The following is a 20896-nucleotide window of genomic DNA, read 5'->3' on the forward strand; positions in this document are numbered from 1 at the left end:
AATCTCAACCCGCTAATTCAAAAGAATATATTGCAACTCTATGTTCTTTGATGCATTATTTATAATAGCTAAGCTAAGAAAGTAAACCAAGTGCTTATCAATACAAGAGTAGATAAGAAAGCTGTGGTATGTAGATGCAATGGAATATTACTCAGCCACAAACAAGAACAAAATCCTACCATTTGCTGTAGCATGGATGGGCCAAGGTTATTATGCTAAGTGAAGTAAGTCAATCAGAGAAAGACAAATATGACATGATTTCACTTATATGTGGAATCTGAAGGGGGAAGAGCTGTCTCGGAACATGTATAAAGGACACATGGTCAAAGCCAAAGGGGGTTAGGACCGAGGGTGGGAGATGGAAATGGCTGGGGTGGAGGGAAGTGGTGGTGGGGAAATGGAGACAACTGTACTTGAACAACAATTTTAAAAAAAGAACTATATAAATAAACAAATACAACAGAAACAGACTCATAGACAGAGAACAGACTGCTAGTTGCCAGAGTGGTGAGGAGTTAGGGGACTGGGTGAAAAAGGTGAAGGGACTGAGCAGTACAGGTTGATAGTTGCAGAACAATGAAGGGGATGTAAAGCACAGCACAGAGAATACAGTCACTAATACTGTAATGACTATGCATGGTGCCAGCTGGGTACAGGAAATACCAGGGAAAGCACTTTGGAAGTATATGATTGTCTAATCACTATGCTGTACACCTGAAACTAATACAAAGTAATATGGAATGTAAACTGTAATAGAAAAAAATCAATTACAAAAGATAAATAAATAAAGAAGCAATGCCAAAGACCTGTCAGCGAAACCTCTGGCCTGCCTCTGCTGAGGCACGCCACTGTCCAGGCCTGCTTTTAGTGCCCTCGCCTTACAGGAGGGATGGGGTATGTTACAAACAAACAAATAAACATTTCACTGTAAACATTTTTTTCAGGTAGCATCCAAATAAAAGATTATTTGTTGGTAATTGGTGATCTACACATACCTGATATATAATGAAAGTCACCACAAACCTTTTTCTAGAAAATTGGCAGATTATAAATATAAAAAATTTACTTCACTTTCTTTTTAATATACATTATGGTTTCACTGTTTCAAAATGTAAATTTACTCTCAATAAAGGGTCAGGTTCATATTAGATTTTGTTTAACTAATTCCACTGTGCCATTTGTTCTCATCACGCACACACACAAGAAGGGTATTTGTAACTAAAGATACTTGTTCTAGAAATAAAGGTTAAGGTGTTTTTAGAAACAATACAAAAATATCAGAACTGAATTAAGCCAATTTAATATGTTCACAAGAATATGAAACTTTCTAACTTATGCCATTGTTCAACAGTTTCATAAGAAGATTTTTTAAATTATGTTTGGACACAACATTTTAGGCTTGATTTTAAAATTCTGTATAAATATTATTTAAAAAATTAAATATAAATTATAACAAAAATTTAAAGAATGTTTTTCTACACTGTTCCATCTATGGTCAAAAAGCTTGTATGCAGCATTCTTTAATAAGGAGTATATATACTCTAAGTTTTTTTTTTACTCATTGAAAGAAACAAGGTGTAACTCACTCTACAGCTTTACATAGGAATATCTAAGGAAGAAGATAGTAAGAGGTCAAACTAGAACTTGGAAAAAAAATTTGCTTCTTATAGCACAAAAAAATAATTATTTTAAAAAAATCACCAATCAAAAACATCAATGCTAAAATTGTCAACTAAGTGCTCCCCAAATTTCAAATGTAAAGTATTAGAAATAATCATCAAGCAGGAAATACATTAAAAAATATATATAACAAACTTTTTATGAAGCACAAACAAGAAAATTAGTTAATTTAAAACAATGAAAATATAACCATCTCCTGCTTAAATCCATCATTTCTACAGTCCACAAATTCTCATAATCTGCATCAGAATAATCACAGTAACCCTAAAAGACATGCAGTTAACACTAGTTGTTACTATAAATATACAGTAAGAGGAGTCTTTCACTTTAGCACACCAGAATACATGGAAATATTGAGTCCTGGTAGCCCTGAAACGCCAACATAAAAAGGGTTACCAATTCTAATAGTAGCTTTTCCTTTCCGACCACTTCCCAGGACTATAGTTCTCCTTTTCTGTTTAGCAGTTTTCAGTGGTTCTTTCACTGATGGAGAAGTTATCCACTGATACTGGAAGAGGAATAAAATACTCCATTTCAGAAAAAGGTAATTTATGAGGATTTGATCTTAATCAGAAATTATCAAGATATTTTAAGCTAATAAAAAGTTTACAATCTGTGTTTCTGAGACTTTAAATTAAAGATTCACACAATATTTCAAAAACAGAAAAGCCATTTCATTTGACTAACAACTTAAGATGCTATAAACTATTTTGATAATTTTATTGCATTAGAAAAAAAAAGAAAAACAATCAATAAAAGAGACATTTTGGCCTACGGAGTAAACCATGTTATACCTCTGACTTGGCACTCCTTCCATTCTGGAGAACTTTTTTGGTAACCGCTTTCAACACAGAATGATCTAAAGTAAAATAAATTAAAATTATAGTAATTGTTTCCTAGTAAGTGGCTATTCTATTCCTATTTAAAAACAAAAACCAATCAATTATTGCTTTCCTCATAAAATCAAATATAAAACCCTCATAATGTAATTGTTTACATATTCCTGCCTCTGAGTAGCCTAATTTCTTCCTCAAAAACCTAACATGAAAGTATTTCACCTGACACACTGCCCCCTGATAGCTACTATTTTTGCAGCAGCAAAGATCAAATCTAAACACTTCTGAGACCTTTGGACAGAAGGCAGAGTCTGAATACTGTCTAGACACTTAGTTAGCTAAGGGGCACCTGAGCAGCAAACCGAAGTGCTGACATTCTCTCTAATCTGCTCTTTTCCTCAGCCCCCGTCTTCTCAGTAAGTGGTATCACCAAGTTACACGCAAACATCTAGGATTTGTTTCTTTAGTACTATTTCCTTCATACCCCACACCTAATTTATTCTCCAAGTCTTGCTAGCTACACCCTCAAAACACAGCCCGAATTCAATGACTTTTCACCACCTCCAACTTTCCACCTAAGGTAAGCCATAACTCTCTCGTATTGGGACCACTAGTGACAGCCTTCTAACTGGTCTCCCTGTTTCGCTTCTTTATCCCCCCACAAGTCTAGTCTCTACACTAGGGTTATCTTGTTGAAATGCTTTCCAAATCAGGCCTTTTTCCAGCTCAAAACTTTGCTCATTTAGAACAATCCATGTCCTCATTCTGGCTTTGAAGACCCTCAAGGCTAGCTCCCCGGCCCTGCACATCATGCTCTCCCTCACTCAGTGCTCAGGCCATGCTGCCTCTCGTCTTTCCTCACTTACTCCATCCCCCCTGCTACCCACGTGTCCGCACACTCATTGCTCTGCTGTCTTGGGATGCACTTGCCCAGATCTTCCACAGCGTGTCCCTCTGGTCTCCTCCCCTCAACTGTCACTTCTCCAGAAGAATTGTCCCTGGGCAGACCTATCTACCACTGTGCTACGTGCTCCCCTCAGTCTCCTTACCTTAAGGTATTTTTACATTTATTACTATACGAAATTATACTACTTATTTGCTTACTCAATTTTATCCAAACTCCTTCACTAGCATGTAAGTTCCATGAGGGTAAGACTTTGTATTGGAAAAGTGTAAGATTAGAAAAGTAAATACATTAGGTTTTAACAGCTGTCAATACATGAATAAATTATTTTTGCTTTGTTATTTGTTAATCAAAAAAAATGTGGAAACATACCAATGAGTGGATTTTTTCTTATATCCAGGATGACCAGAGTTCCATTGGTTTCAAGGGCCTTTAGTAAAGCCTTGGCTCCTTCATTGGTGAGGCCACACTGTTGCAGGTCAAGTGCTAGTGACGAAAGACAAAAGTCACCTGCCGGTTCTGTACAGGTTTAACATACAGTCAGCGCTCACTGATTCATGCACAGGCAATTCCTGCACAAGGCTAGTCATGGTAGGTGTTTAATAGTAGGAACTGAAAAATTTTTTTAAAGCATATGCACACATAATACATAATCCAATAAAAAAGTCTTCTTGGACATGCCATGATTATCCTGACTTGAGTAATCACCCAACATGCTTTACAATTAGAGCTGAAGAATAACTCTACATAATCCGTGAGGCAAAAAACCACAAGAGAAGTGCAGTTCGTATCAGCAAGGATGCTAGTGGCAGTGTAGCTCTCATTGGCAAAAACTGGGAAGGCTCAGCAATCAGACTGCGCTCTTTTCATCATGATCTTGAGCACCAATTTACTCTCAAAACTAATTAAAATGGGAAAACAATTAAAAAGGTATTAACTATTAGATTTAGAACTAAAAAGACAAAGAAAAAAGTTTAAGGATGCAAATAATGACAAGTCCAAAGAATGTGTGACCATATGATAAATACATGTTAAATATGCTAAAAGCCTGTCATGAAAGAACGACAGTCAAGAACTCTCGGTAGTAGGTCCAAGAACAGAATGCATGATCATGAACACCTGTAGTTCTGAGGCGGCACAGCCTACTCATTTAAACCAAAGGCATCATCATAAAAGATCTGCTATAAAAAGTATATATATGAGGAAACTATCATATGAGCCTTTTAAAAAAAGTGTTGTGTACACACTTACATTAAAATAACTGGTCTTTCAGAACCTCATGACACACAGAAATAAGAAGTCAGATACATGGACCTCAAAGAGTGTGATGTAACACTTACAAACTCTTACCACAGAAGAATGGATACAGAATATAATTATCCAATTAGCCAAACTGATCATGAATAAGCTAATATGCTGTGGCATATTTATGTAAATGGAACTCTGAACAGTCACTAAAGATAATATGGTATATACAAATTTCCTGACTTGTTAAGGTGTTTCACTAAGTGAAAAAAAAATTGAAGTAATCCCACTTGCATTTAAAAAAATGCTGGTACTAATTTTGTAGCTTTAGCATGTTTAAAAGCCACGCAAGCCAATGCTCTCGAGGGAGCAGGCCTCACATAAACCGCCAGGGCAGACTAAGCACAGACAAAAATTCCGGCCATTCCAAAATGGCCGCCATTTGGCAGCATACATCCAAAGTCTTAAAACTACATCACACTTAGATATGTACATACAGATGCTCACTACGCACTGTTTCCGACAGGAAAGAGCACGAATTGTCTAATCTAACTGCACAGAATTGATTAAACCACTGTACATCAGTATATGAAGTAAAAAGCAGAGATATGAATAGTAGGTACACTATGATCCTATTTTTATAATCTCTAAGTGTACAAGTAAATTTATAAAAAATAAAGACTGAAAATTCATATACCAAAATGAACAATGATTATATCTGTGTATTATTAAGATTAGGGGTAATTTTTTCTTGTTATTTTTGTATTCTCTATAAAGAATATACATAACTCTTCAAAAAAGTGTAAAAGCACAATAAAAGCTTAAAGAAAAACTGGGGAATGCAGACTGCTGCAGCCACTGTGGAAACCAGTATTAAGTTTCCTCAAAAAATTAGAACTGGAACTGCCTTTTGACCCAGCGATCCCATATCTGGGTATATAACCTAAGAATCCTGAAACAGCAATTCAAAAGAATGTATGCACCCCCATGTTCACTGCAGTATTATTTACAATAGCCAAGGTCTGGAAACAGCCTAAACAGGCATCAGTAGGTGAATGAATAAACAAGGGCTGGTACATTTACACAATGGAATACTATATGGCCATAAAAAAGAAGGAACTTTTACCTTTTGTGACAGCATGGATAGACCTGGAGATTATAATGCTAAGTGAAATAAGCCAGTGAGAGAAGACAATTACCATATGATTTCACTCACATGTGGAATCTAATCAACAAAATAAACCAACACACAAAATAGAACCAGAGGCATGGATACAGGGAAGAGACTGACAGTTCTCACAGGGGAGAGGAGTAGGAAGGACTGCATGAAAGAACGTGAGGGGATGAGCCAAAGAACATTTATGCACAGCAGGCAGGCACAGACAACAGTGTGGTGGTGGCCATACGGCAAGGGAGAGTGGGGCTGAGTGGAGGTAGGAAAAGGGCAGGGTTCGGGGATGGGGACATTTATAATAATGTCAACAATAAAAACAAGGTAAAACAAGACAACAGGATTGTGCCAAAAAGCTAAACACTTTTAATATTAAAAGATGCAGTATTTTTACCTCTAAGCCACAAATCCTCACTAAGAGATTCTGCAAAAGCACTTGCACCAAAGTCACCAATGAGCGTGTTACAATTCAAAGTGATGCGCCTCAAGCCAGCCATACAGTCGAGATCAGGTCTCCTGTAACGAAGACTCTCTGCCCAGGTTTCTTCATGTCTTCTCATGGTCTGATACTTCAAAGGTTTAATAAAATGGAATTAAGTAGCTTGAATAAGGGAGCAAGGTATGCATACTGAGTATGGCTTATCCTGTTTGAGATTTACACACACATACCAAGCATGTATTCTAGGAGAGTCAACTGGAGAAGCTAAACACTCAATTGTGTTTCAGGAGTCCTGGGACCCAGGTTCTAGTCCGCCAGTGATTAATTAGACTTCAGCCGCAGGATGACCTGCTGCTGGTTAGCTATGTGAGCTTTGACAACTCAATCCCATTCCATAAATTTTATTTTCCTTATCTGAATAAATTATATACATGAAAGTCTGTTCATATATTTTATGTACATTTTGTACTACGCATATTTTTTAAATAATGCAAAAATAAATATAGAGGTTCTAATATTTTCTTCTTGTAACCCAATGGATCTCACATACTACTTGGGGTATGCATACCAACTTCAGAGGCCTTGAATATGCAAAGCCAGTTTGACATGCCTTAGAAAACTGATGGTCTGATTTTTAACCACATGAGTTGTCTGAAAGACATATTATAAGCTCGCTCTATTCATAAAATAAATTATAGCAACAGGAAAAACTGACTTTAAAATAAAGAAATCTTACTGCATTCTTAAAGAACAAGACTCAGTTTCTATGACATTATAAACAAAAAATCATTAGTGTTGTTTTTCTATTAGCAATAACTTATTAATAAAGCAACAGTGGAAATCACAGCAAGCAGTTACATAGTGTTTATTATGTGCCAGCCACTATTTTATACAAAATTAGTTCATTTAATCCACATGAAGCACAGAAGTTAAGTAATCTGTCTATAGTCAAGAGCTATGAAATGGGAGAGCTGGGATTTGAACCTAGGCCATTTGCTTTTTGCTGTCTTCTATACCAGGGCTGAGTGGGTCTGCTCTACACAGGCCCAAAGGTACATTTTTAGCTTGGTGGGCTATACAGTTTCTGTTGCAACTACTCAGCTCAATGGGTAAAGTAAAGATAGCCAGGGGGCCAAATTTGGCTCACCAGCCACAGTCTACCTATCCCAGGCCTGTACCATCAACCTATTAAAAAAAGCTGTATATTAAATTATTAATAAGTAATTTTAGGCCCAAATATAGTAGCTAAAGTCACTGTAAAGTTGTTAAAGTGTTATTTTAAAAACTATATTTACAAAATGCTATGGTAGTGATTTTTATTTGTTTATAAATTACAGCAATTAACAATAAATATTTAATTTACGTCATCTGAAGGCTGTAATAATATAAACTATCTTCATAGTATCACAATAAATGTTTTCAGTAACTAAAAATACACAAAAGCATTATTATAATGAGTTTATATTACATCTCTGATTTCTAAGCTTAAATGGACTATTGTCACTAAATGGTAGAACCCCAAACTGAAAACTGGTCATATTCTTTCAACAAAACCAGAACTGCAATTACCACCTGTATCAAACAACAAAAACAAATGCCATATTGTAACAAAACAGTAACGTGCTATAGTCATATGATGTTGTCATGAAAGTTTAAACATAAAATCACCTTTAAGATCTTGGCCATGTGATCTGCTCCCTGCCATGTCACATTACACCCCGTGAAGTTTACTGTCTTAAGGGTGACAGAGTTCTTTATACCTTGACAAATAACTAAAAGGAAAACACACACACACACAATAAAATGAGTCTACAGAGTCTAGTCCATCTTGATTTACTCACTTTTCTGAGTCTATTGGAGGTTTACAGCTGTACTCTAAGAATCACTATCTATGATCTTCATTGACAATGGATATGGAATGGTGCATTATAAAGTATGGCAGGAACACAGTGTTATTCCAGTTTATAGCAACAGTTAAATTCTATTTACATGCTAAAAACTAAACTCTGAATATTGCAAACTTTATTCCAAATTATTCAGTAAAATACTGTCTATCTTCTGAGACAGAGCAAAAATTAAAAAGCTAAGATTCTATTTTCATTTCCTATAACCTCATCTTGATTATCAACCAACATTTTAAAAAGATTTATTTATTTTTAGGTAGAGGGGGAAAAAGAGAGAAAGAGAGGGAGAGAAACCTCCATGTATGGTTGCCTCCTACATGCCCCCTACTAGGAACCTGGCCTGCAACCCAGGAATGTACCCTAACTGGGAATCGAACCAGCGACCCTTTGGTTCATAGGCTAGCACTCAATCCACTGGGCCACACGAGCCAGGAATCAATCAACAATTTAAATGTCAACTATAACCCCAGAATTTTATTAGGTGCTATAAAACATACTAGAGTAATATAAGATAAGATAGAGGACCTCAAATTCTATTCCCTTAAATTGAAATTCAGGCTTCCTTATCCCCTCAGACCACTACTGGACACGGTGATCACACACTAATTCTTAAAGACCCCAATTAAGCATCACCTTCTCTGTGATTACGTCCATGATATGTCCCCACCAACACTGAGTTTGTGATACTTAAGTAAGATTGAAACTCACTTTCTAAACCTCCATCTCCAATTGGACAATTCGCAAGAGACAGGTGCACCAAAGTAGAGGATTTATTCAATCCCTTAAATGGGGAGAAAAGGTGAAAAAAATTATTGGTTTAGTTTCCCTGAAATGCAACTATCAAATGTTCTCAGGACCCAATGGAGAAGGCTTACCTTTGTTAAAAGAATTAAATCTCTCTCTCTCAGAACTAGTCCATTTAGCTCTAGGTTCTTTAGAGCATTTGATGCATTTAAACAGCATTTAAGAGCTTTACAAAGCTGGAAGGTCACATCTTTGCTTCTTATTGAAGGAACTCGACTCCTGCAAACTTTATTTCTGTCAGAAACTAAAGCAAAAGTAACGTAAAGTTAGTGGTTTCAACCACACATTTTATCATCCTTAAAAAGCATTTGCTCTGTGCTAAGGCATAGAAATGACTCCTATCCTGACTGCCCTCTTTAAGGAGGGGCACAAATAAACTCAAAACTTCAAGCATGTAAGATATAAAAGCATGTGAGTAAAAAAAGTTCCTATGGAAGCAAAAAGTTATATATATATAAGTGATGACTTCAAGATAACCTTGAGGAAGATCACCTAGAAAGATGAGAATAACTACTCAGTTGTAGAAGAAGGTGCATTAACTTAAGAGAAAGCACGTGTGCAAAGACTTCCAAGCCTGACACCTGCCAGGCACGGACAGTACTGCAGGTGGGGACAAGTAAAGACCAGGGGTACAAGGGGGGGAAGAGACAAAAATTAAAATAGAGGTTGCACAAACTGGACTGTGACCCTTTGCCTTTTCTCCTTCCAACTGGTGCCAAGCCATGGGCATCTCTCGGGACAAGAGGCACAAGACTGGGCACAAGAGAAAGCCCCATCAAAAGAAGTGAAAAAGCAAGCCAGGACACCCTGCTGCCAACAATAAGATGGGCCCCTGCCACGTACACATACGTATAGTGCATACGTATAGTGTGGGGAGCCAATGAGAAGTACCAAGCCTTGAGGCTGGATGTGGGCTTGGTCCTCAGAGTGGTCCTGGGCTCAGAGCGTTGTGTGCACAAAACAAGGATTGTAGATATTGCCTATAACGCACCCAACAGTGAACCAGGCCATACCAAGACGCTCATAAAGAACTGCACCGTGCTCATTAACGGCACACCATAACGACAGTGATACGAGTCCCACTAGGCACTGTCCCTGGGCCGCAAAAAGGGGGCCATGCTGACTCATGAGGAGGAAGAGATCTTAAACAAAAAAATGATCAAAAATTTTCAGAAGAAATACGATGAAAGGAAAAAGAATGTCAAAACCATCAGTCTTCTAGAGGAGCAGCTCCAGCAGGGCGAGCTTCTCAAACGCTCAGCTCCAGGATCAGGCCAGTGTGGCCGGCAGGTGGTTACATGCTGGAGGGCAAGGAGCTGGAGTTCTACCTGAGGAAAATAAAGGCCCCAAAAGGCAAATAAATCCTCTTCTCTCCTATCTTAGCTCATGTAATAAAGGTGTTTACTCTAAAAAGTAATAAATAAGTAAAATAATAAAATAAAATAAAAGTAGAGAGGCTGCCTGAAGCATGCCTGGGAGAATGTGGCTTTAATCCATCCCATGGGTGGTGAGGATGAGGGCTACCACTGGAACAGGTGAGTGCAGGGTAGAAAAGGCACCTCGCCGCGGCTGCCGAAGGACCAATTAGATAAAGAAAAGGATTAGAAAAAAGCACCTACTTCAGAAAGATTAGAAAAAGAACCCCTCCTCAGGGCTAACTAGCCCTGTGAGGCTTGGCAGAGCCCAGCTCAGATTCCAAGCCTTTGTGTAGAACCCAAGCTATGTAACCAATATGCAATAATCCTGTGGACACAAGCCATTATAAGCATTATTTTAAGCACATCTTTTCATTTTAGAAGAATATTCACGAAGAGAAGCCAGATGAACTGAGAGAAACTGAACTCACAGGCAGCAAAATCAGCTGGAAGCTTCTGCAATAGCCCAGGCAAAACATAATTAAGGATGAAGAAGCAAATCTAGGGGGTTAAAATCTACACAACCTAGAGCCACTGGATGCAAGCGATAAATGAGGTTCAGTAAAGGAACTCTGGAGAATGGTCTAATGCATTTTCCATACTGTAAATGTAAATATCTAAATGTAAAATATAAGACAGATTAAATGCAGTGGTCTTGACTCTGAGGTCCCTTCCAACTGTAATTTCTTTTGATTTCTAAGTTACTACTTTGGTTAAGTAAAGTCTTCAGAGGTACAGAACAGTTCCTACACCTCAATAAGATGCAGAGAATAACCTGACTTCTCTTCAACAGGAGATGAGTTACACTGTCCTTGCAGAAGAGGTTAACAGATGGCATGAACCCCGGTGCCTAGAAAACGACCCAGCACATACATGACAAGCGGTTTGTCATTTTAGGTTTTTTTAAAAAATTAAATTAAAAATCCTTTTCTCTTCTTATCTTCACACACTCTCTTTCTGTTGATTTCCTCAGTTTATGAACATTTTTAAGTGCGTCCATTAAAAAAAACATTTTTCAGGTCTACGATTTTCAGGATCTTCTTTTTGGGTAACCTCTGTCTTTCTCAGGCCTTCAAACATCTGTCTCCCCAAAGAGCCCAGATCTGTTCCTCAGGCCTAGACCTGTCTAGTAGAGACATGTTTGGATGCCCCACAGGCCCCTCTTAAAGCATGAAAGATGGAGACCCTTCCCCCACCCCAATCCCTTCCTCCAGGGCTCTGCCTCTCACAGAAAAGTGCTGCTTCAAACTGTCACCCAAACTTGGTGACATGCTGTCTCTTTGACCTCTGTAATCCAGTTCTCCCCCTCTACACTTAATTTGGGCCCTTAGATTACAATTCACCCTCCTCCCAATACACTGCCTTCCATAGTGGAGGTCAGAATGAGCTTACGAATCAAAGTCTATCTCATCATCCTTGAGTGTTTCCCACCACCTTCAGGATAAACATCCAACCCTTTGACAGGACAAACAGGGCCCCTTCCTATTTGACCCCACCAGGTTTCCAACCTCAATTCACTTCTTTCTCAAACCCAGTGTTTTAGTCCTGTACCTTAGTTCTGCCAGATATTCTTAAACTTCTCAAACTTTGACACAGCTGCGCCTTCCTGTCATCTGAGTAGCTTCTACACATTCTTAGAAAGGATGGCTCCTCCAAGAAGCCTTCCCTGAATCTTCCACTCCAATAGCTACACTCTGTAGCACCAGCACTCACTTCTTCCAGAGGACTGACCACTGCGTTTGTCATCACCTGCAGCCTCCCACGGTAAAAGAAAGCTCCTCTAGGGCAGAAGCCTGGTTTCTAGCAGCGTTTGGTGCTGACTGAGCTCATTCAAGTGTCAGAGTGCTTTACATTCATAACTTACGATTTCTAAGAACCCGTGGGAAAGAGTGGTTTTTCATGTCATTTTACAATTGCGTAGTTCAAAACTAACCCGTCCCGACCACAGAGTTAAACTCTGGAATTCATACCCTAGGCTGCATTCACACCTATGGTCTTTCCACTATACAATACTCCTATAAAAACACCCGCTTTGGCTTTGCCCATGGGTCCTTTATACACGTTCCATGACGACCTTTTCCCTTCCGAGGCGGGTGAGGATGGAGGGGTGGGGGTGGGGTGAATACAACGGAGGAAAGTGGTGGCGGGAAAGTGGAGACAACTGTATTCGAACACTAAAAAGAAAAAGAAAGAAAACACCCCCTCCCCAACAGAGAGCCCTGTCTTAAAACGAGACGGAGCAAAAGGCTCGGATGTCTCAATTTCCTAATCGCTTTGTTCTACTCTAGGCAAAGTCATGCAATGAAATAGGTAACCATTACATCTGTCGACTACTAAACGATGTCCCAAACTGTGCTAAGTGCTCTCTACAAGCGTTAACTCGGCGAATCCTTGCCCTCACCATACAGAGCAGGTCCTCTTAAAACCCAAGTTATGGGTTATAAAAGAGACCTTAAAGGATTTGCCGGGGGTCACCGAGCTGGTAGGACTCCCAGGCCCGCTCCCCGGCACACGTACCCCGGCGCTGGGCACCGGGGTTGCAGCACCCAGGCTCCACCTTGCACCATTTAAAATCCCGCTTCCCTGCACCGACACTGGGACTACGGGAAGCGAGAACTACGAACCTGTTTCGCCAAGCCACGCTTGGAAGAAGCTCTTGATAGAGATCAGGGGCAGATCTTTATTAATTTTAAGGGTATTGAGGAGCGGCGTCCAGTCTACCAGGCGCAGGCGGTCGGCGTTGAAGTCCAGCACACCCTCCCGCAAGCAGGCGCGCACGGCGGGCAGCGGCACAGAGTCCTGCAGCGCGCACAGGTACTCATAGTGCGAGAAGAAGTCGGCCGCACTGTCGCGGCGCAGCTTCACGGAGTCGATCATGGCCACAGGGAGGCCTTGGGGGACTGGAGGGGGAGAGGACGCCCGCCCCCGTCTGGGAGCCCCTGGTTGCCGCCCCGCTCCTCGCGCGCCCTCAGCCCGAAGGCTGTGGCCCCGCAAGATGCACAAGGGCAGCGGCTCGGCCAGAAGAGGCAGAGCCGGGGGACCGCCCCCCAACCAGCCCCTCGAAGATGCGCTCCCGCGCTGCTTCCCGCTCCCCGGTGCCGGCCGTTAGCGCCCGCCTCACCTCCGTCCGCGGCGCGGGGTTTCGGTTCAAGCCGGTGGGCGGGCCCCACGGGGGGCAGTGCGCAAATACGTCAGCGCGCTCGCCTTGCGTCCGCACGCAGGCCCCGCCTCCCGTGGGGCCGAGGGGCGGGACCTTCGAGGCGAGGGTGGTGCAAAAGGTAAGTGGTTTAGGAATTCAGGGTTCCCGAAAAAGGTTTACGAATTGAACCGTTTAAAAGCGAAATATGGATGTGGCCACACATTTTTTAAAGTAGTCTAAACTCCTGAGTGTCTGGGGTTGTAGGAACAACTGTGATCCATCAAATCTTTCACGTCTGTATTAACTTCTGCAAAGAACTCTTAATATCTGTATTTCCTACTTACCTCACATGGTTGTTTGCAAATTGTAAAGTGTTCCATGAATTCAAGACTTTAATGTGGTTATTACTAATCTCTTTGTTTTGTACTGGGGGTGATGATGGCTAACTCTGGTAACTAGTACCATATGTCTCCTGGGCCTCATTATAAGCACTGAGTCCATATGAAACCATTAAATTTTCCTAACAACTTCACAGGGAATTTACTGTTGCATATCCATTTTACAAAAGAGAAACTGGGGCGCAGGAAATTGAGTAGTTTAAAGCTAAGTGGAAGAACTCAGAAAATTGGTATTAACTTCAACAAGGAAGCCGTTAGACTGATGTGGCGCTAATGTTGTGGTGTCTTACACACGCAAACCAAAATATAAGCCTGTAAATGCCTCAAGTTAGGAAAATCGGAAAGCTATGGACAGTCACAGTCAACTAGGCTTTAATCTACAGTCAGTCAGTAATTCCTTTGCTTTCCTTTCTCCTTTTTCATATAAAAATCTTTCCCCAGTTCCTATTGGTGGAGGGCTCCTAACCACTTCCAGTTTGGTGCTGCCTGATTTGAATTAATCTTTGCTCAAATAATCTCAAAAATTTAAGTATACCAGAGTTTATCTTTTAACATTGGCCTCCAGTTAGCCCTGAGGCACTGTGTTTACAGCATTGCTCTTCCATTCACTGTGTTCTGAACCCCCCCACCCCCCGCCCACTACCAACCAGTAAGCTCCACTAAAATACCCTAGGTGTGGTCAATAATGATTTTTACATGCAACATGCTAAATTATAAGACAGTCATACACCACATAACAACGTTTCAGTACATGACAGACTGCATATAAAATGCTGGTATGCCTTATAGCCTAGGTGTGTCGTGGGCTACATGCATTTCTTAGAATGCAGTCATCATTAAGTGGTACATGACCGTATAGGAAACACTCCTCTGTCAGCTTAGGAAATGAAACATCATTTCTGTTGAAGGGCCCTATGAACACTCTCTGGACCACTCTTGAAATGATTCCAGTAATTGCTCTTCTGAACTTGGTATTCATCGTTGCAATATATGTCTTTATATTTCTGCTACATTTGTAAGTATTTTTAAACAGCATATAACATTCAACTGTGTTTTCTTCTGCTATCTGCTTTATTTAGTATTTGCTAAATACTAAATTTATATACTTCCTTGCTGTATAGGATTCACCTGTAGCAAAATGCGATAATTTGTTTATTATCCTCTTGATGGAATTTTAAATTGTTGCTAATTTTCAGTATGATTTCTTGGTTGCTACATTCATTTTTTAGTCCTCAGCATCACTTAAGGTAGTAGTCCATGGATTTTTTTAAGCTCTTTCTTTTCTGTTTTCCACAAAGTCACCTGATTCCAATTTACTAATTCCTTATTCTCTGTCTCACTTTTAGGTATCTCTTGCTTACTCATTCTAAATGTTGGTGTTTTTCAGGTTCCCATTCACAGTGTCCAATCCTCTGACATTTCAGTTTCTCTGGGTGATCTTATCTCCTGCTCAGGCTTAACTACCCACTCGAGGCTGAGGCTTCTAACAAAGATCTCTCTCTTCAAACATCAAACTGCCTGGGGAAAGCCAGAGACCTCTCATTGCCCCAGTGTTAGATTTGTACTCCTTCGCTTGCCATATAGGCTCCTTCATGATTTGACTGCCTCTGTTGTCTTATTTCTTGCTACATTCCTCCTAGAATGTTTTCTCTCTACATGGAACTGCTTGGAGTTTCTGATGTTCTATCATTCCTACCCGGGCCTTTACAGTTGCTACTCCTTGACCTAGGGCCTTCCTCCTCCTCCACTTGCTCCTTAGCAGGTATAAGGGATGTCAGAGATGCAATATGATTCCAGCAGTAAAGGTATCTGGGAAATGTTGGGCTCTCTATTTAACCCTCTGTGACTGTTTAATTCTCCGTAGCCTCAGGCTTGGCTGACTACCCAGAAAACTGGAATGCCCAAAGATAAAGGTCATGCCCCCAGGAAGGAGGTCAATGAATGCATAGAGTGTGATAACTGCCTGATGCTATCTGTGAACTTAGAAATGCATTGTTCTTTCTGGTGGACTATGTGACTGCCCACCTGTATGGTTTTACTATTAACCTTTCATAAAAAAAAAAAGAGACCCTGTCCTGGGAGGGGTGTAGATTTCTTCCTGGCAGCCACCACTGGGAACAGGCAGCTGCTTTGCCCATGTATGTAAGTTTCTCCTATTGCAGCTTTCATAAATTTGAATAAGGCCACTTGTTAGTTCTTCAGAATCAATCCTAAATTTAGACTTTTGGGGCTTTGGTCTTACAGCAAGCTAACTTCCACTTGCTTCTCAACTTCAGGCCGGGGGCCGCTTTCTCTGGGAAGCCTTCTTTCTCCAATCCTCACTTCTCCTCCTGCTTGTTCAGTGCCTAACTGTTCTGCTTCCTGACATCCTTGTATCATAACACTTAATATGTCCAATAATAAACATTTTTTCAATGGTTTTCTTTCTGTAAACTGTAATTTCTTTGAAGGAAGGGACCATGTCTCATTCAAACCTGTATTTCCTATGTTTAGCACAGTAATAGTTCGTAGGAGGTACTGAATAACTGATACTGATGGCCTGGTGGCATACCCCTGCCACCGGGCAAGATGGTGACCGGAGGAAGTATTGCACTGAGCATGGGCAAGGCTAGTGAGACACTTGGATGGGGATGTAGGGGAGTCCTCCTACCCACTTCTAGTACCCGATTGGGGGTGAGACCAAAAGAAGGCAGGCACATGCACCATAGAGGTCAGTATGGTGGCAGGGGCTGGTACCAACCCTGGGAAAAAGAAGGGATTGGTTGGAGGACAAGCCTGCCTGGAACACATGGAAGTTTCACTGAGAAAGAACTTGGTCTGTCCCACATGGAAGACAAATATAAACCCAGGGGAAGGAAGGGACCTCTGCTTATTCCACCTTGTGAATATACTGGCTGGTGTGTTCCCAGGACCTTCTGGCCCCAGAAGCCAGATGGCCAGTGGTGAAGCCAGCCACACATGTGGATTCTGAGGAGGGCACCTGAGGCCTGACAGTGTCCAGGAGAAAAGCCACACTGCCTGGATGACCACTCAGTGGCCACCTGCAGTTTCCAAGGGATGGTATTTTAAATGGGAGAAGGAACTCTGGGCACTGCCTTTGGTTTTGCTCTGTCTGAGGGTTTCTAGGTCCAGATTGTTCAGCATTTGAATAAAAATCTCTTTCGTTTCTCACCAACCTCTGCCTCCAAGATTTGCCTATTGGTGGCTGTGGGCAGTCAAACCCACTTTGTTTCAGTAACAATGACTACTGGTGCAGTCTCTGCTCTTCTCCCTACAAGTCATTACCAGCACCTGGTAGCCACTGCCTGTTGATGTAGCTCAGGAAGATCTTCATCATCTTAATTAATTATTTAGCATATTAATTTACAATTTATTTTCCCCAAGCTTACTTATTTTCTGTTTGGCAAGATTTCTTCCAAGATTTGCCTGATAATCTCTTCTCTACTTCCATTTAATTATAGTTTAATAGTCCTTTTGGCTTCTATAGCTTTAGTTCTTTCAGCATCTGGTAGGTTCTACCCATGTGCTCCCCTGTATATAGTGAGCAGAAGATGCCTCTGCACCGCGCGTATGGGACCCTCTGACAGGCAAGTTCACACCTGGCCTCAGACAAAATGCTTTGCCTTCCCTGCAGGCATGTGCAATACAAGACATGGCATCTCCTTCTTCAGGGGTCTGGTGAGTGAATGATTGACTAGAGTACAGTTTAGTGGGATCATTTTACCTCTTGTTCACTGTACTCCTATTTCATCCTGACAGCAGAATAAACCCGACTTCCAAGCCAGCTTACCTTCCATGGTTCCTCAATGCTTATGCTATTTGCTCATCTCTAACAATCATCTCTGGACTTGCATTCTAGAGTAATGAGTTTGTTGGATCTAGTCCCAGTGCTATATCCACAAAATAGACCGTCTTATTTTAAGTGACATGTGGTCCCCATTTCTCTTTTCCAGTCCCTTAGTTATAGATATTTACAGTGGCTCTTCCAAATCCTCTTCACTCTTTTCATATGGTTACTAGACTTTATTCTGTGTCCCTGCTCTCACCTGAAGAGGATACACCTCTTATTTCACCAAGAAGACAAGGTTTCAGGCACAAACTTCCTTGTCTTCTTTCTGCTAACTCCGGCTGCCTTCCAGCCCATTTTCCATAATACAGCCACTGCCACTTTCTCTTCAAATCCTCCTGTGACTTCCCGTTGCACTTAGATTAAGGACCAACCTCCTCACAGTGGTCTAAACCAATACTACCCAATGTGAAGTCCACAGACTGGTTGCTGGTTGACAACTTACTGTTCTGTAAGATAAAGAGCTTGCTTCCAAATGCAAATGTTTTGTTCAGCAGGCAAGACTTTCTTGGTGAAAGATGCAGCATATTGAGTTACATTCTAGAACAAGCTCCGTACCTCACTGTGCACTGGCACTTCAAGTGCACTCGTCTAAGGGACACTGTATTCCCTGGGCACAAAGACGGCATGAGCGCTGCAGCCTTGTCTCCAGCCCCACTCCCTTTCATTGTCAGTAATCCAGCCCACGGTGTTCTTTCAGGCCTGCAAATGCACAGGGGTTCATTGTCCATGCTACGCCTGCCAGGGTTCTTTGATTATGCTATTACCCTCTGCCAACCCTCCCATGGCACCCATTGCTAATGTAATACTGCCCAAACTCTTTTTTTAAAAAAGATTTTAGGAGAAGAGGGAAGATGGCGGCGGAGTAGAACAAAGGATTTCGCTTCTCTCCACGCACCGGAGAAGGACCTGGCTGATCTGCGGAGGAGCACAGCAGATGCCAAACTGGGACCCAGCATATAAGAAGGCAGGACTCCAGAGAGTGTAGCGGACACTGAATGACCAGAGGTTGAGGAGAGGAGACGACCGCAGATCAACAAGGTACGAGAGAGCAGCGCAGAGGCGGTGGCGGGCCCCCTGCCAGGCCGAGCCAGGGCCCTGGCCAGTGGCTCAGGTCTCTGAGAGCCAAGGGTGGGCAACACCGTCTCTGGGAGAGAACTGGTCACCGGCACCACCCCCGTCTGGCAGGGTGCAGATTGGAAAACACCATAAGAGATCGGTCTGCCAGTAGTGGCAGAGAGAGGAGTGAGCATTTGGAAGCAAACCAGAAAGCTCTGATAACCCGTGGAGTCAGGTTGCTGGCTTGGGAGAACTGAGAGTTGCCAGAGCATTCCCTGCTTCGAGGGGCCTGTGCCTGCCCACGAGCAGTCCCGGGGGGTCTTGGGCTGCTGGCAAGGCCTCCAGAAGTGGGTCAGTTGCGAGCTCCATCCCTACTCAGCCGGCGCAGACCAGCTCCATCCCTGCTCAGCAGGCGCAGACTAGGAGACACTGTGAGTCAAGCATTGATCTGGCTTGACCAGCTGCCCGTCCTGCGCGCCTTCCCAGCCCCTGGGCGGCCCGCCCCGGCACCTGCTCCTTCGGCCGCCGGTCCTGCCCGCCTTCCCGGCCCCCGGCTCTGCCGACCGCCAGTCTCGAGCACCTTCCGGGCCCCCGAGGGGCCCCTCGCAGGCCGTCTACTTGGGAAACCGCCAGTCGCCCATGCTTTTCCGGCGGGGCGGGGTCTGCGCCGACCCTCGGCTTGGGGAATTGAGAGTCACCCAGGTGATCCCTGTGGCGCGGGACCTGCACCAGCTGGCAAACAATCTCGGGGAATCTCTGGCTGCTGGCTGGGCCCCTGGAAGAGAGCCAGTTGCCAGCTTCACCCATACTCAGCCAGCGCAGACAGGGAAACACAGGGAGTCAGGCTGTTGCTGTTGGTTTGGGAGAATTGTGAGTTGCCCTGTGTATTCAGACACAACACAGAGAAAGGTCCACACCCAAGCCTACGAGAACAAGAAAGCCTGCCTGGGAGCGTGCACCCTCATGTAGACCAGGGCTGGGAAGCCTGGGAGAAAATCCGCTCTCAGTAGGGTGCGGGTGAGAGGCGCCAGTCTGGATCTTGGGGGGTACTGGCAAGACCAGTTGAGTGTACCAAGGTGCCAGAAGAGCCACAATAACAGCCCCTCAGGCTGCTGCAGTTAGTGAGACCAGAAGGTTTGACTTGCTGGACACCAACCGGAGGAGTAGTGGGAGCAGAGAAGACCAAGATACCTACAGGAGACTGCACCACTGAATTCCACAGGTATCCTCCACAGAAGTTCACACCATAAACTCGGGGTACCAGAACAGATCAATCTAAGAAGCTGAGGCCAACGAGAAGAGCATCACAAACAATGGGGAGACAAAGAAACAATCCCCAAGTGAAAGAAAAGGAGGAAGACTCAGAAAGAATGTTAGATGACATAGAGGCAAGTCAACTATCAGATATTGAATTCAAAGCACTGGTTATCAGGAACTTCAAAGAGCTTACAACGAGCTACCAGAAACTACAGGGGAGCTACAATGAACTCTCTGTGAACTATACCAGCATGAAAAAGGAAATCGAAACCATCAGCAAAGGCCAAGAGGAAATGAAAAATACAATTTCTGAACTGAAGAACACAGTAGAAGGTAGGAAGAGTAGGATTGATGAGGCGGAGGACCGCATAAGCGAGCTCGAAGACAGGGTGGAAAGAATCTCCCAGACGGACGAGGTAATGGAAAAGAGAATCAGAAAAAATGAAGAGAATTTAAGAGAAATGCAAGACAACATGAAACGTAATAATATCCGAATAATAGGAATACCAGAAGGGGAAGAAGAAGAACAAGGGATAGAAAACCTACTTGAAAGAGTAATAACGGAAAATTTTCCTAAGATGAGGGGAGAGAAAGTCACACAAATCCAGGAATCGCAGAGAGTCCCAGGCAGGTGGAACCCAAAGAGGCCTACTGCAAGACACATCATCATTAAAATGGCAAAACTCCAGGACAAAGAGAGAATCCTAAAGGCAGCAAGGGAGAAAAAGGAAGTAACATACAAGGGGGTCCCAATAAGGTTGGCTAATGACTTCTCAACGGAAACATTCCAAGCAAGAA

General features: G+C 42.4%; 1 protein-coding gene, 1 long non-coding RNA gene and 1 pseudogene across 5 annotated transcripts in view; 2 read left to right on the plus strand and 1 right to left on the minus strand.

The window, feature by feature from the left end:
• Positions 1–13513, minus strand: part of CEP78 (centrosomal protein 78) — a 29925-nt gene extending 16412 nt beyond the window's left edge. For all 4 annotated transcript variants that reach the window (XM_037030337.1, XM_037030334.1, XM_037030338.1 and 1 more), the window contains exons 1-8: positions 13023–13513; positions 9055–9227; positions 8888–8960; positions 7944–8047; positions 6231–6405; positions 3793–3906; positions 2475–2539; positions 2077–2188 (exon numbers count right to left, since the gene is read on the minus strand). In XM_037030337.1, coding sequence (XP_036886232.1) covers positions 2077–2188; positions 2475–2539; positions 3793–3906; positions 6231–6405; positions 7944–8047; positions 8888–8960; positions 9055–9227; positions 13023–13275 — 1069 coding nt within the window. In that variant the 5' untranslated portion in view covers positions 13276–13513. The remainder of the gene's footprint in view (positions 1–2076; positions 2189–2474; positions 2540–3792; positions 3907–6230; positions 6406–7943; positions 8048–8887; positions 8961–9054; positions 9228–13022) is intronic.
• Positions 9706–10344, plus strand: LOC118976064 (40S ribosomal protein S8-like; annotated as a pseudogene).
• A 113-nt stretch (positions 13514–13626) lies between the features above and the next one.
• LOC118976072 (uncharacterized) overlaps positions 13627–20896 on the plus strand; it is a 74594-nt gene continuing 67324 nt past the window's right edge. Inside the window, exon 1 of the long non-coding RNA XR_005064193.1 lies at positions 13627–13676. This is a non-coding gene — a long non-coding RNA (uncharacterized LOC118976072). The remainder of the gene's footprint in view (positions 13677–20896) is intronic.

This window comes from Sturnira hondurensis, unplaced genomic scaffold (genome assembly GCF_014824575.4).
Source record: "Sturnira hondurensis isolate 20B ecotype Veracruz unplaced genomic scaffold, ASM1482457v3 Scaffold0020642, whole genome shotgun sequence".
NCBI lineage: Eukaryota > Metazoa > Chordata > Mammalia > Chiroptera > Phyllostomidae > Sturnira > Sturnira hondurensis.